Source organism: Entamoeba histolytica, genomic scaffold, assembly GCF_000208925.1.
Source record: "Entamoeba histolytica HM-1:IMSS scf_1104750519137 genomic scaffold, whole genome shotgun sequence".
NCBI lineage: Eukaryota > Evosea > Mastigamoebida > Endamoebidae > Entamoeba > Entamoeba histolytica.
The window spans coordinates 3,346-19,167 of NW_001915069.1; the positions used below are offsets into that span (position 1 = coordinate 3,346).

Below are 15,822 nucleotides of genomic sequence, written 5' to 3' on the forward strand. Positions count from 1 at the left end.
TAATAAATAATAATAGAAAGAATGAAATAACATAATATGAAATAATAATAATAAAATAAAAAGATATAAATGATGACATTAATAAATGAAATTATACATAATAATATAATGATAATGAAATATTCATTCGTAAAATAAGAAATATAGAAATGACAATTCAATGAGAATAATTAAAATGATGAAAACTAAAACAATTTAAATAAAAGAATATTGAATAGAAAATCAACATTCTCATTAATGAAAAACTAAATAATAAATGAAGAATAAACAATCTTAAAAGTGTAAAGAAATGATTATTCACATGTGAATAAAGAAAAATAGAAAATAAATAATATTACTTATTTATCCCCTTTATTATTGTTGTATTTTATCATTACTTTGTTTTACAATATTAATTCTAACAAATATTTTAATAATGATAATAAATGATAAACAAAAAATAAAATAATAAAATAAGAATAAGAAATAAAAGAGAATAGAAATGAAATAATTATTATAAATACAAAATGAATAAAAGAAATCAAATGAAAGAAAATCAAATCAAATGATAAAATTACATTAAATAACAACATAGTACAAGAAATAATAAATATTTTAATTATTAAAATAATTAATATGAGAAAATATCAATATTGTAACTATTTCTTTTTGTTTATTGAAGATGAAATAATAAATAGTTTAATCATATTTCATTCTTTTATTTTGATTATTTAACATCATTATCTTCATTTTAAGAGATCATTTTTCCAATGCAGGAAATACAGCGAATTTTAATGTCATAGCTATTGTGTAAAACCTTAGAGTCTTGTAAAGAAAATCAAACAAGATATAGAAATTCAACGTCATACAATAAAAAAGAAATGTCAATAACAATTAATGGCATAACAATAATAATAATAATAATAATAATAATAATAATAATAATAATAATAATAATGGTAAAAGAAATATCAAAGGAAAATGGATTAGAAGATGAACAATACAAAGAAAAACAAATAAGAAATAAGGTAAATACAATAATAATAAATATTATACAAATAACAAATATAAATGAATAACAATAAATGATATACAAAAGAAGAATAAAAAGAATAACAAGTAAATGGAATAAATGAGAATATTCAGAAATACTCAAGAAGTAAGAAGGTAAAAGAAAAAGAATGGTATTATATTCAACAAGAAGTATATTTAATCAAAAGAAAAAGATAAATGAAAAAACTAAAGAAGAAAATAAAGAAAAAACAAAAGGATTGGGAAGAAAAAGACATTAAAACAAATGAAGAAGAAATTAAAAACAAACCAAATAAAGAAATGAAAGAAAGATGTAAAATTTCAAGAATAATAAATAACAAACAAAACATAAAGAAAATGCAAGAAGAAATACAACAAAAGAAAGAAATAGACATTTAATTGAAGTGTTGTATTGTTTTGCATTTAATTGGTTAAATAAGAAATTATATAAGAAATTAAGAAATGAAGAAATTGAAAATATAATAAAAGTGACAAATATTAAAGTAAATAATGAAAATTAATATATTAAATATATTAAAATATCACATAAAATAAAAGAAAATACTAAATAATACATTAAAATGAAAGTAAATGATATAATGGAAGGAAGAGTAGAGTGTGATTCAATAATAAAAAACATATTAAAGAATAACTCTATTGAAATTGATGAATAATACCTTAACACTCTCATCAATAAAGTGAAAGAAATGAAAATAGAAAATATTCAAATATTAATTACTACTGGAAAAGAAAAGAAGCTGACCGATTAATAATGGAAATTAATAATAGATGGATATGGTCAGGAAGCAGAATGCAGGATCTGCAAGATGATATGAAAATTTCAATGATTATGCACCTCTATCTCCAAAATAAAATAATAAGAGATAAATTTGATGAAATTAAAGAAATACTAAAGAAAATAAATAGACTAGAAGATTTGGTCAAGGGAAGGAAATGGTACAGAATAAAGTGCATCATGAAATTCAAAGAAAATGATGAAGAAGGAATAAAAGTCAAAGCACTAGAAAGAATAAAGTACCTAAAATATATGATGACAATGATAAAAGAAAAAATTAAATTTAATAAAAATGAAATAATCAGAATCAATACAAATAAAATAATGTTTGATTCTAATAAGAAAATTAGAATAAGGAAGAAACAAAAAATGAAATATACCCAAATAACGATATTACTTTAGAATATTGGAAATGTTATATGAAACACAGGTGATATTAAATAAAGATAATTGGAAAATAAAACAAAACACCTCATGGAATGAAAGATATTTCAATTATGATAATGTCATGATAACAATAAATGAATTAAATTTAAGTATAATGAAAATAAGTAACTGGAAAACACCATGAATAGACACTATATATGGGTATTATTTGAAAAGGATGTCATCATCAAGAGAAATCATTCTTAGTATCTTTAATGAATGGTTAAACTTCCCTGAAAACATCCCATTAGACATGATAAGTGGAAGAATTTTATTAATCCACAAATTGATATGAATAATGTCACTAATTATCGTCATATCAGTTGTACAAATGTAATTATGAAAGTATTTACCTCAATATTAAAAGAAAAGATTCACAGAAGACTTAACATGAATTGTGAATCATTTAAAATCAGTAGAAATCAACTGGGATGTAAATTACAATCTTTAGCTGCTAAAGAAGGAATAATTAATAGTTATATGATGAAGCAGCAGAAAGAATAGAAATACCCAAAATATGATGAGTCATATTATGACATCAAGAAAGCATATGACACAGTCAACCACGAATGGGTTATTGAATCATTAAAATATTTTAATTATGAGTGTGTCATCGTTGACATTATTGAAAGTATGATGACTAGATTGAAGATATTCATCGGTTATAAATATAATGAATATCTAGGTAGTATTAAATTAAATAGAGGAATTTTACAAGGTGATTCCTTATCCCCTCTACTCTTCATCATACAGATGAATGTAATTTCTCAATTCATCGAAGAGAAATTCCCAAAAGCAAACCACACATTATATATGGATGAAATGAGAATAATGACAGAAAGTAGTGAAGAAATGGGAATAATCCACTGTGAAGTTAATGACAAATACATCAAAAAATGGAAGTGTCATCAAATACGTGGATATTTTAGAAGATGGTTTGAGTCAAAATGAGTAGATAAAACTACTACAGTGAAAGCATGGAACTTCATCAATATTAAAAAGAATGCATTCCTACAATTAACTAAAATGCAAGATGGTGCAATATTTTGTGGGTATAGAAAATCAAAAATAATGAAAAATGAAAGATTAAAATATTCCACACTTTGTAAAGACAAGATAACTACAGTAGAACACATTCTACTATCTTGTATTTATCATAATAAATCACAAATGGAAAAACATGACAATATCGGCATTATAATATTGATTGATAAGAAAATAAACAGGAAATATTCAATATAAAAAACCTCCATATGAAACAGTGTTCAAATATAAAGACATCACAACGATATTGAACAAACAAATAATGCATAAAAGTGAATGACAATACCACAAAATACCAGACATATACGTATTAGATAAAAAGAACAAAACTGGTCTAATATTTGATATGACTAATGTATTATCACAATATTAATGGAGTGTAAATGAAGAAAAGAAATAAGTATAATGAATTAAAGAATAGGCTAATGAAAATAGAAAAATTAAAAGATGTCAGAATAATTCCAGTAGTAATCTCAATCAATGGATTAATAAATAATTCAAGTAATAAATTAATTAAAGAAATAAAGAAATGACATTGACATCAAGAAAGAAATGAAAAACCTTGTCATAAAAAACATGATGGATGTCATGGAATACTGCGGAGATCACAATCAAACATACTCCGTAAAACTGCTAGAAAAAGAAGACGAAGGGATGGGATTAGTCTCCCCTGAGCCAGGAAGAATAGAATCTATTTCTATTAATACTTAATTAATTGATTTTATTATTTAATTTTAGTTTTGAATTAATGAATAAACATTCTTTATTATAATATATTATTGAATTAAAAACCTTATTTTACACACAAAGTATTGTAAGTAAATATTCATTTTTCTTATTTTTTTAAAATTTTTTTTTCTCATATTCTTTTAATTTTTTTTTTCTTTAATAGAATCATCACAGGAATTAAAAAATTTTTAACCATCTAATAATTATTATTTTGTTTGTTATGGGAATACAAACAATGATAAGTACTTTACGTGACTTAACCAATAAAATACCAGTTATTAGGGCATTGATAAATGGATTATTTTTGGTGATGTTATTACTACCTTTTGTTTTTATTCCTGGTGCTGTTTCTGCGTTTTATCTTGTAGTTTTTTTGTTAATTTCTCTTGGATTTTATATCACGAAAATGTCAGTACTTAGAGTGTTGTCATATCTTGTTACTTGTTATTCAATTTTTCATTTCACTCTTAACATCATCTTCGTGTTTTGTGGCTCTGATAATTCCTTTGTTCTTTTCTTATGTGGACTAAATTTTAAGTACTATGGAATAGTACGTTCTTGCCTTCATTTTGTTTCTGTATTAGTATTATTCTTTTTTTCATTTTTATACTGCCTTACTAAAAAAGTTTCATGGCAACCTATTCCTTCAAAGTTTGCACCTTCATTAACTTCATTAGTATTATTTTGTAGTTCATTGGTTTTAAATACATCACAAGGAGGAATAATTCCATTGGTTTTAATGGTTATTTCTACAATATCATTCTTTGTACCAAAAAGAATCCAAACAGTGATATTTGTTTTAACAACAATACTATTAAGTATATATTTATTATGTTGGACATTATTTACAATATATGCATGGACAGCACATGAATATGAATTTATTAATGACTTAGTATTAAAGAATAGAATGAAAGATATTTTTGAAACAATAGGATTTACAATAACAACCTTAAACAGTTGGGTATTTTCATGGTTAATGTTTATATCTTATATTTTTGTTTGTTTAAGTTGTGGAGGGATTTATTTATTAATAGTATTTAATAAAGCAAATAAAAAACAAAATGGGTATAAATATCTTTCTTCTGAAGAAGAAAGAGAGAAAGAAGAAAATGAAGAGACAACAATGATTGAAAAATCTGAAGATATTAAAGAAGAAAACAAATCAATCTGGAATAAAATAACAGAATATATAAAAGTAATAATGAAACAAATAGTTTTAATAATAAAATTATTAATTCAAATAACAATTGATTGTGGATTATATGTTTCATTAGGAATTATGTTTTGTGTTGGATTAGTTGATATTAGTTTTCTTGGATTTTCTTTTATGATTATCTCTATTTGTTTTGTATTTATTCCACCATATTATAGTAAAAAAATGTGGCCATTAGTTATTGTATTTATTATTTTACAAATTATAACAGAAATTATTGTTCAATTACCAATTATTGATATTAGTGCTATTCCAAGTTATATTGGATTACACAAGTTTAATAACAAATCAACAGAGACTTCTGAATTTGATTTAAAAAATACTATTTTAAGTGGAACACTTTCTAGAATTATTTTATTAGTTATTGCAATATTACAACATGTTGCAAATAAAGTTGGATATAAAATAACAACAAATACCCATAATGTAGAAATTATTAAATATTGTTTTTCAAAAATAGTTGATTTTTGGGGAATTTTTATTTGTTGTTTTGTTATTGCATTTGCAGCATTTTTTGAGTCTATTAATATAGAATTAATGATGTATATTATTGCATTAGGAGTATTAGTTTTAATTCAAATTCATTTTAGTAATTATAAACAAATAATAAGAGTAATATTACCTATTTATGCAATTATATTTTTGTTTGTCCTTGTTGTTCGTTATATTATTCAAATGGATGTAATTATTTCTGATAATTCACAATCAGAATCTCCTCTAATTGATAGTTTTGGTGATATTTTTACCAAAATGAATCAATCAGAATTAGGACTTGTAAAATATAATTCTTTATGGGAAAGATTACTTGGACTTTCGCCTAATATTATTGTTATTGTTATATGTTTTGTTGAAAGTAGATTATTAATAACACTTCCAAAATATTTAAAAAATGTTCGTCAAATAAGAAGAGAAATACGAAAACGAAAACAAGATTATGATCAAAATCCCGAAAATCATGAAATAGAAGAAGAAATTAAAGTTCCAAAGAAAGTCAAAGAAATTTCTGATTTATTTATGAGATTTCTATCAATTTATTTACCACATATATCCATTATTTGTGCGATAGTTTTTGCAGCATATCCAACAATTTATACTACACCAGAAATTGAAACATGGGATTTTCTTCATTTTTTATTATTTGTATCAACATTAATTGCATTATTAATGAAAAAAGGATTTAATGCAGCATGTATTCCATTATTATGGGTATGTACATTAAGTAGTTTAATATTAATTATTCCAAATTTTCATACAATTAATGATTTTATTAATCAATCAGGAATTTTTAAAACAGAAGAAACAAAAGAATGGTTTTATAAATTAATAGGATTAAAAACATGTTATGAAAATAATGAAAGAACAGAATTATGTGAAACATTTGATGGAATAAAATATCCTAAAAGTTGGGAATTATTAAAAGAATATATCATAATATTATTTATAATAATATTATCAAGAACATCATATTTTTGGGGAGAAAAATATAAAAAAAAGAAATCATTAGTATTATTTCATTATACAGATATTTCAAAAGAAAAAGAAGGATATTCAATAAATAAATTTAAATATTATATATCTAATTTCTTTAGTGTATTTGGACCATTAATTGTATTAATAATAATATTATTATGTTGTGCATTTCATTCAAATGATATTATATGTATTTTTTATATTGGTTTAGCAATAAGTGGAATTAGATTACCATATCGTGTAATAACAAAAATTATTCCAATTATTAAATTGTTATTAGTTATATTATTAATAATTAATTCAATTTGGACTATTCCATTAACAGGTGGACCAATTAAAAATTGGCAAAAATGGAATAATTGGAATTGGGATATTGATCAAACATTAAGAAAATATATTTTATTAGTACCAACAAATTCAGGAATAAAATTATTATTATCAAGAATATTTGATGCATTATGTATATTTTTAATAAATAGATTAATGTATAATTATCATGAAGGACATTCACATGATATTTATAAATTTATTTCACCATATTATTTTCCAAAAGAAATAAAAACATTATTTGATAGTTTTATTAAATTAATATTAAAAAATATTAATTTAATATGTAGTAGTATTATTATTTTATTAGCAATTACTAGAAAAGATATGATTTCTTATATTTATATTGGAATGATGTTTTATGTTATTTTTAAAGGAAACTTTTTAAAACAAAGAAAAACATGGATTATTATTCAAGGAATAAATGCTATTATTTTAGTATTACAAAATATTATTGTTTTATCAAATATGTTAAATTATTTTACTTTAAATCAATCAAATAATAAAATTACTACTTTTATTACTATTCTTTTCCAATTCTTAAGAGCATTTGGATTAAATACATTTGCAGGAAAAGAATTTTATATTAATCTTGTTATTTTCTTTGTTTTATTAGTTAGAGTTGCATTATTTAAACAATTACCTGAAGTATTTAAACAAATTAAAGAAATTGAAGAAGAACAAAAAGAAATAATATTTTCAAGAACAAGAGAATTAATTGATTTAGATAGAGATAAAATATTATTTGAATTAGATAAAGAATATAATGATAAAATTATGAGAATGATTCGTTTAGAAGAATTAAGAAAATTACGTACAAAAGAAGGATTAAGTGATTCAATTGAAAATCCAAAAGTTATTGAACCTGCTCAATTTTTATCAACTACTCCTGATTCTTCTAGTTTCTTTGAAAAAATTATTAAAGTAACTAAAACATATGTATTAAAAGGAATTGATATTTTTATTCATTTCCTTCATAATAGAAATCTTATTGTTCGTTTAAATATTCCAAAAGATTCAAGTGAAGAAGAAATTAAAAAAGAAGTAAATGAAACAATAAGACCCATTATTCAACCTGATTTAATTAATTTAGAATCTACAGAAGAAGAAAAAGACGAACAAATGAATAATACAGAAATACTATTAACTAAAAATGAAACTTCAGAAACTATTTCAAAGAAAGAAAATAAATTTGAATTACTTCCAATTAAAACATATTCAATTGAACCATATAAATATAAAAGTAGATTATATATGTTATTATGGGGAATTTGGTTTTATTGTAGTGAACAAACTGAAGTATTTATTCAAATTTTATTTATTATAAATCATTTATTTAATCAAAATATATTAAGTTCATTCTATCCAATTATTGGATTTTCTATTATTATGATGTGTAAAAGACCAAATCCATCTAAAGTTATTTGGAAGATTATTTTATGGTATTGTTTTATATTAGTTTTTATTAGAATGTTACTTGAATTACCAGGATTTTGTTTAACATCAACTCGATATGAAAATTATGATGCATTATCATTTACAACTGATGCTATTCAATCAAAAACTATACATTGTGATTCAAAACCTTTAACTTATAATCATATGTCACCAATTTATTTAATTGGAATATATCCAGTTGAAAATTATATTACATCAAGTTTTATTTGTGATATTATTTGTTTATTTAGTGTTATTATTCATATTTCTTGTATGAAATCACGTGGATATTGGAAACAACAATATTTATTAAGAAGACAATGGTCTAATATTATTATTGAAAATTATAGAAGACAATTAGTTAATAAAATTTATCCTGGTACTTATGGTGAACTTCTTTTTATTGTAGAAGCTATTACAAATTTTACTAGTGATAGTTCTGATTATTTAAGTTATAACAAACATGATTTATTTGTTGTTGATAAAATTCAAGAGAATGGAATGTTATTTGTTAAAAAAGGTAATAAACAAGGACTTATTCATTTTGAAAATGTTCGTTTATTTGAACAACAAAGTGATAAAATTAAGAAACAAAAATATTGTACTATTAAACCACAACATAAAGAAACATTTGATAATAGTTATTCTATTATAAATGATGATTCTGATTCTCTTAATGATGAATTTGATCTTTTAAAACAACATGAAGTTGAATTAATGAATCAAAATGAACTTGAAGTTACTAATATTATTAATTTTGAAAAATTAGAAAGTTATTTACATAAAAGAGAAATTTATTTAAAAGAACAAGATGAAATTTATTCTCTTACAAATAAATATATTTCTTTCATTAAATCAATTTATTTATCAATTAAAACATTCTTTACTTCTATTACTAATGATCAATTTAAACGTGGAAAAGATCTTTATATTCCTATGTTTATTTGTGAATTATTGTGTTTATTATTCCTTGTTATTTTTCAAGGTACTTTTATTAATTCTGATGGAAGTTTTATAGAATTTTTTACTTCTGATTATTTACCTATTTTTTATGTTCTTGGATTATTACTTCAATTTATAATGATTTTAATAGATAGAATTATTTATTTATGTAAATCAATTAAAGCAAAATTAATAATGCAATATTTTTCATTAATATTATATCATGTATTAATCTTTATTATTTATCCTTCTATTCTTCAAACAAAAACTCGTTTATCTTCTATTTGTCTTACTATTTTTTATGTATTTAAAGTTGTTTATTGGACTATTTCTGGATTACAAATCAAATCTGGTTATTTAATCTTATCTTCTAAAAGAATCTTAATGGCAAATTATTCTTATATTTCTTCACTTATTTTCTCAACTTATTATTCTTTACCTTTTGTTTATGAAATTAGAACTATTCTTGATTGGACTTTTGCTAAAACTTCTATGTTTTATAAATTATGGTTAAAAGTTGAAGATATTCATGCTGAATTATATATGAATCAATGTGATAGAGAAATAGAAAAAGCGAGAAATCATGTATATGGTGAGTCAAGAGGAATAATGGAAAAATTAACTGGTGGTTGTATTATGATTATAATTATGTTAAGTATATTATGGTTCCCTTTATTACTTATGTCATCAGCTGCTCCTAATTTTATTCAACCAAAACCAACAAATGTAGAAATTACTTTTAGTTTAGCTGGAAATGGAAAATTTTTTGATCAAGAAGATTCTAATTTTATTGAACTAACAGGAGCTGAATGGAAAGTACTTGGACAAACACATGACTTAAAAAAAGATGCAAGTTTATGGATTTTTGGTTGTTCATTATCATTAAAGTCAATGTCTTATTGGTCATTAACACCTGATAAACAAGAAGATTTAAATGAAACTGTTTGTAATGGAAAACAAGTAATACTTAAAACTAAAATTTTTATGTCTCGTGAAGATTCTGCTGTTGCTAATACATTTGAATTAAATGAAAAAACAAGTTTAAGTAAAAAAGAACTTCAAGGATTTTGTGATTTATTAAATGGTAAAGAAAATAATTTCACTTTATCATTTTTCCCAGAAATTGTTTCTATGCCAACTCTTTCACAAACAGAATTATTAAGGCATGACTCAGTTAATATTTCTTTAATTCCTAAAAAAGGTATTGATAATAAAACTCAATTATCTTATTGGTGGTTTGAATCAATAAATGGTTCGACTGATGTTGATTGGTATGTTTCTTCTCCTAACGTTCCTGACACTAGCGTTATTTCTAGTTTAAGTTCAAAGGGAATTATTGGACTTTATACAGTAGTTGTTATTACTCTTTATTCTTTAATTAAATCAGATTATTCTGGTCTTTCACATACAATTATGTTTAAAAATCTACCAAATTGTCATGGACTATTACAACTTTGCGATGATATTATTATGGCTCGGCAAGATGGTGATTTAAAATTAGAAGAAGATTTAGTTGATGAACTTATAATGATTTATAGAACACCATCTCTTTTACTTGAAAAAACAAAAATTGATTAACTCTTTACGTTTTATAGTTTTTTTTGTGTTTTAGAGAAGAAATGATTATGTAAAAACTCCAATAAACAGTTATAATAATTACAACAAATAACATTTGAATAATTATCAAAATGGAAGAATGACATTTTTGAAAGAATAATTGATTTGATATTTAACAATGAAACAAAGATATTTAAGAATATTGATTATTAAAATTGTATATTCTCAATAAAATTATTAAGAAAGTCAATAAATAGAAGAGACAATTAAATGATAAATATAATGGAAACACATGACAGTAATTGATGATAGTAAAAAAATAATGTACTAAAACAGAGAAAGAATGTTAATATTAATAAATGAAAATAAATGGATAGATATAAATAATAAACTATCAATGAGAGATAAATGAAATAAGATAAATACAAAATAAGCATATAGAAAAGAGAGAAGATATGGAATGGAGTTAATAAAAGAAGCAAAAAGAATAATGAAAGGTATATTGAATTAAAAATGATAACGATGTACAAAAGAAAAAGAAGAAGTAAAAGATATGATGTAGTACAGAAAAAAAATGAATAAAAATAGAAAATAAGAAAATGAAATACAGAATAAAGGAAATAAATAACAAATAATAAGAATAAAGAAGAATAGACTAATGGAAATAAATTACAATAACAAAAGAAAGATATTACTAACATTTCTATCAATAATAATTAAATTAAATGAGGAATTCTTTTCAATAAACAAACAACAATAATGAAGAAAGAGTGAAAATAAAAAAATATAGAAATAAAATAGAAGAGATACAATCTATAATATAATATAATATCAAAAACCAAGAATGATAAATAATTAAAATAAAAAAAATGAATAATATGTTTATTTCATTATATCAAATTGAAATATAATTATGAATTACTAACAATCAAACAACTAATAGAATAAAATACAATAAATTGAAGAAAAGAATGTTTGTTGATAAAATAAGATTTAAAATAACAACAAATATTTAATAAATAATAATAAATATATAACATTCAAACAAATTATACACATAAGAATAAGATTAATACAAATAAAAAAGAAATAAATGAAAAATTCAATTAATATTTATATTCAACTAATACAGACCAAAATAGAAATTAAAAGATAGAATAGAAAAAGAGTTAAAAGGAGAATAGTACTGATTGAATATTTGAAAACAGAAATAAGAAATAAGTGAAAAATCAATAAAAGAAAATGTATTATCAATTGGGATAGAATAAAAAGAAAATAAAAGAAAAATAACACAAGAAAATAGTTTAACGTGAATAAATACAAATATAGTTGTATATTCCAATAGTAATTATAAGAAATACAAGAAATATATTACTAACTTAATTTATAAAAGTTGATTTAGCATATAATGAAAAAAAACTTGAAATATTATATAAATAGTACAACAAATATCATACATACTATTAATATACAGAATAATGAAAAAGAGACAAAATGATTGATATATCGAAGAGAAGTAATAATTATTTCAATAATAAGGTAATATCTTGAAGAAATACAAAATATCATTTTACAATATCAACTTCATTGAATAACATCAACATTTTGTTCAATTACATTTCATTATAATAATGAATTGTGAATAGAAATATTATGAAATAGTATACAAAAAAAGTACACACTGATATAGACTATGTTCAAAATGAAAATACAACAGCAACACATTTGAATGAATTAAATAATACAAAAATTAGAAGAGAAAGTAATGAATATGAAGATAAAACAATAGGAAATAATCCAATTGTAATAAGTAATGTATTGAATTATTCTTAAATTAACAATAAGAAATGAAATAAACATATGAATAATACAAATGAGAGATAATATATAATAATTATAATGATTGCAGTTTTGGTGATGTAAATACATAATAAAATACATCAGTTAAATAACCAAATCAATGAGTGAGATACAATGATCATAACAACAGTAATTATAATATTATAACTTCTCAAAACAATGAAAATTGAATATAACAAAAAAAAAAAAGAAATCAATTATGATTAACCTTATTTTTTAGGTTTTTCATCATGTTGAGAAGTGAGCGAATCAGTTTCTTCAACACGCTTTATTTCTATTCAAATAAAGTTTTTGCAAGCATGCTCGACTTAAATGGTTCCTCATTTAAGTTGCTGCCTGACTTTTATTTTGATTTTAATGAGTAATATAATATTTCTCATTCTTTCTATTGTTGTTTTAAGGAGAGTATATCCATAACTTACTGTTATAGCTCATCTCCTTTTACCTTCGACACCCATTAAAGAAACCCTATTCCTTGATAATATCATTATGTTTAATTTTTGTGCAACAATATCAATTATATATGCGTCTTCTTTAATAAATGATAATTCTTAATACATAATACCTCCTTAGTAAATAATAATCCTTATAAATAATAATGAATAACAATACACCTTAATGAATAATAATCTTTTATAATAATCACTTCTAATAAATATTAATAATAATAAACAGTTAGTGTTGAATAGATATTATCTCACCAAAGGCACGTCATAACCAGACGATAACTGGGAGATTCGAAGCATGGGATTATTTTAGGGTTTCGTGTGGTGTCTCTGACGTGCCATCTTCGAATCTCAATGAAAATTGAATATAACAATAAAGGTCATTTAATTAAAATGACTTTTGTTTTTTTTTTTGATAAATGAATGATGATGAATTTTTCTGTTAAATTTAGAAAATAGGAATAATAAAATAAAAAAGATCTTCAACTGTTGTTAGAAAAATAAAAATGACAACAACATTCACTAAAGACCATTTAAAAAGAGAAAAAGATTGCCTTTATATTGGTTGTAAAAGAAATGGATGGAATAGTAATTGTTATATTTCTCGAGAAGAGTTTAGTAATCAAACTGGTTATTCATTATTAAAGAAAAGAGTAGAAAAATATCCCGAAGAAAATCTTTGGGGATATCGTTCAAAAGTTGAAGGGAAATGGACTGATTATCAATGGATTAATGGTACTGTTGCATTAGAGATGATTGATGCTATGGCTGCTGGAATTGTTAATACTTTAAAAGTAAAAAAAGGAGAGAGGTGTGGTATTATAACCCATAATAGATATGAATGGTTTGTTGTTCAACATGCTATGAATCGACAAGGTATAATTCCAATTTTCTTGTATGCCACATTAGGAGCTGATGCTTTGGATTATATTGTTAAAAAGATGGAATTAAAATATTTATTTTGTGGAACACCAATTAAAACAGGATTACAATTATGTGAAATGAATCCAACAATGGGATTAATAACTTTTGATGATACAAATGATGTTCCTAAATCAGTAAAACATTTTAATTATAGTGAATTATTAAATCAAGGAAGACAAAACCCAATTGACCCTGATTTACCAAATCCTAATGATACATTTTCAATTATTTTTACTTCAGGTACATCTGGACTTCCAAAAGGAGTTGTTCATACACATATATCAGTAAATAATGCAATTTATAGTTTTATTACTGCAAATTGTTTTGATCCAATTAAATTGGCATACAAAAAGATTAATTATTGTTATCTTCCATCAGCTCATGTATTTGATCAACAAATTGCACTTGCTTTTATGTATGGATATGGATCTGTTGGATTTAATTCCGCTGGAGTTGCATCTATAGTTGATGATATGAAACATCTTCATCCTACATTTCTTATTGCTGTTCCAAGAGTTCTTCAAAAGATTTATGATAAATTCATTGAAACAGTTAGTACTTCCTGTATTGCAAATACATTATTTAAAATAGCTTATTATTATAAAAGTAATGCTGTTCATAATAAATCAACTACTTTAATTAATTGGGACACTGTTTTATTTAATAAAGTTAAAGAAACTTTAGGTGGGAAATTAGAAATTATTTTAAATGGCTCTGCTCCTTTAACACCTGAATTATATGATTGGCTTCGTGTTTGTACTGGTGCTCAAATTTTCCAAGGATATGGAATGACTGAATCATTTGGTGGATTTTGTACAGCTGCTCCAGGTCTTCATGATGATAATTTAACATCTATTGGATCAGCTTGTTTAGATGTTAATATTAGATTAGTAAGTATTCCTGAAATGGATTATTCTATTGAAGGAGAATCTCCAGCTGGTGAAATTCAAGTTAAAGCGGGACAAATTTTTAAAGAATATTATGACGATGAACAACAAACAAAAGTGGCTTTCACTGATGATGGATTTTTATGTACTGGAGATATTGGAAGAATTAATTATGATGGATCGTTGAGTATAATTGATAGAAAAAAGAATTTATTTAAACTTGCTCAAGGAGAATATATTGCTGTTGAACCATTAGAAAATACATACAGTCTTTGTCCCTTGGTGTCACAATGTTTTATTTATGGAGAAAGCACTGACACATTTATCACTGCTATTATCGTTCCTGAAATGAAAGAATTCACTGAATTTATGAAAATGAAATTTAACTTTGAAGGAACAAAAGAAGAATTACAATCTTTTGCAAATTTAAAAGAACCTAAAGAAGCTTTTAGACAAGAATTAGAGAAATATGTCAGAACAAAGAATGTTCCTGGTTATGAAGTTGTTAGGAATATTTATATTGAATTAACTCCATTTAGTGAAGCAAATGGATTGTTAACTCCTTCATTTAAATCAAGAAGACCTCAAATTAAGAAAAAATATGCTACAATTCTCACTGATTTAAGACAAGAAATTCTTTAATTGAATTGGTTTTTTAATTCTTTTTTTTAATGTAATTGTTGTTCATTTTATAGTAAATAAAACCATTTTGCTCTTTTCATTCATAGAAAAAACTATAAAAGACTCTAA

General features: G+C 23.0%; 2 protein-coding genes across 2 annotated transcripts, besides 4 other annotated features; both read left to right on the forward strand.

Moving 5' to 3' along the window:
* Nucleotides 1-735: 735 nt before the first annotated feature.
* Nucleotides 736-1,399: a repeat region.
* Nucleotides 1,348-3,138: a repeat region.
* Nucleotides 3,105-4,000: a repeat region.
* A 412-nt stretch (nucleotides 4,001-4,412) lies between these two features.
* EHI_188580 (uncharacterized protein) lies at nucleotides 4,413-10,976 on the forward strand (the record flags this gene model as incomplete). The annotated part of the gene is made up of 2 exons (XM_644357.2): nucleotides 4,413-7,266; nucleotides 7,330-10,976. 2 exons carry the CDS (start codon nucleotides 4,413-4,415, stop codon nucleotides 10,974-10,976), a joined length of 6,501 nt encoding a protein of 2,166 aa, XP_649449.2.
* Nucleotides 10,977-12,989: 2,013 nt separating this feature from the next.
* Nucleotides 12,990-13,613: a repeat region.
* A 154-nt stretch (nucleotides 13,614-13,767) lies between these two features.
* On the forward strand, nucleotides 13,768-15,714 carry EHI_188590 (long-chain-fatty-acid--CoA ligase, putative; the record flags this gene model as incomplete). The annotated part of the gene is made up of 1 exon (XM_644358.1): nucleotides 13,768-15,714. The coding sequence occupies one exon, from the start codon at nucleotides 13,768-13,770 to the stop codon at nucleotides 15,712-15,714; it is 1,947 nt and encodes a 648-aa protein (XP_649450.1).
* Between the last annotated feature and the right edge of the window lie 108 nt (nucleotides 15,715-15,822).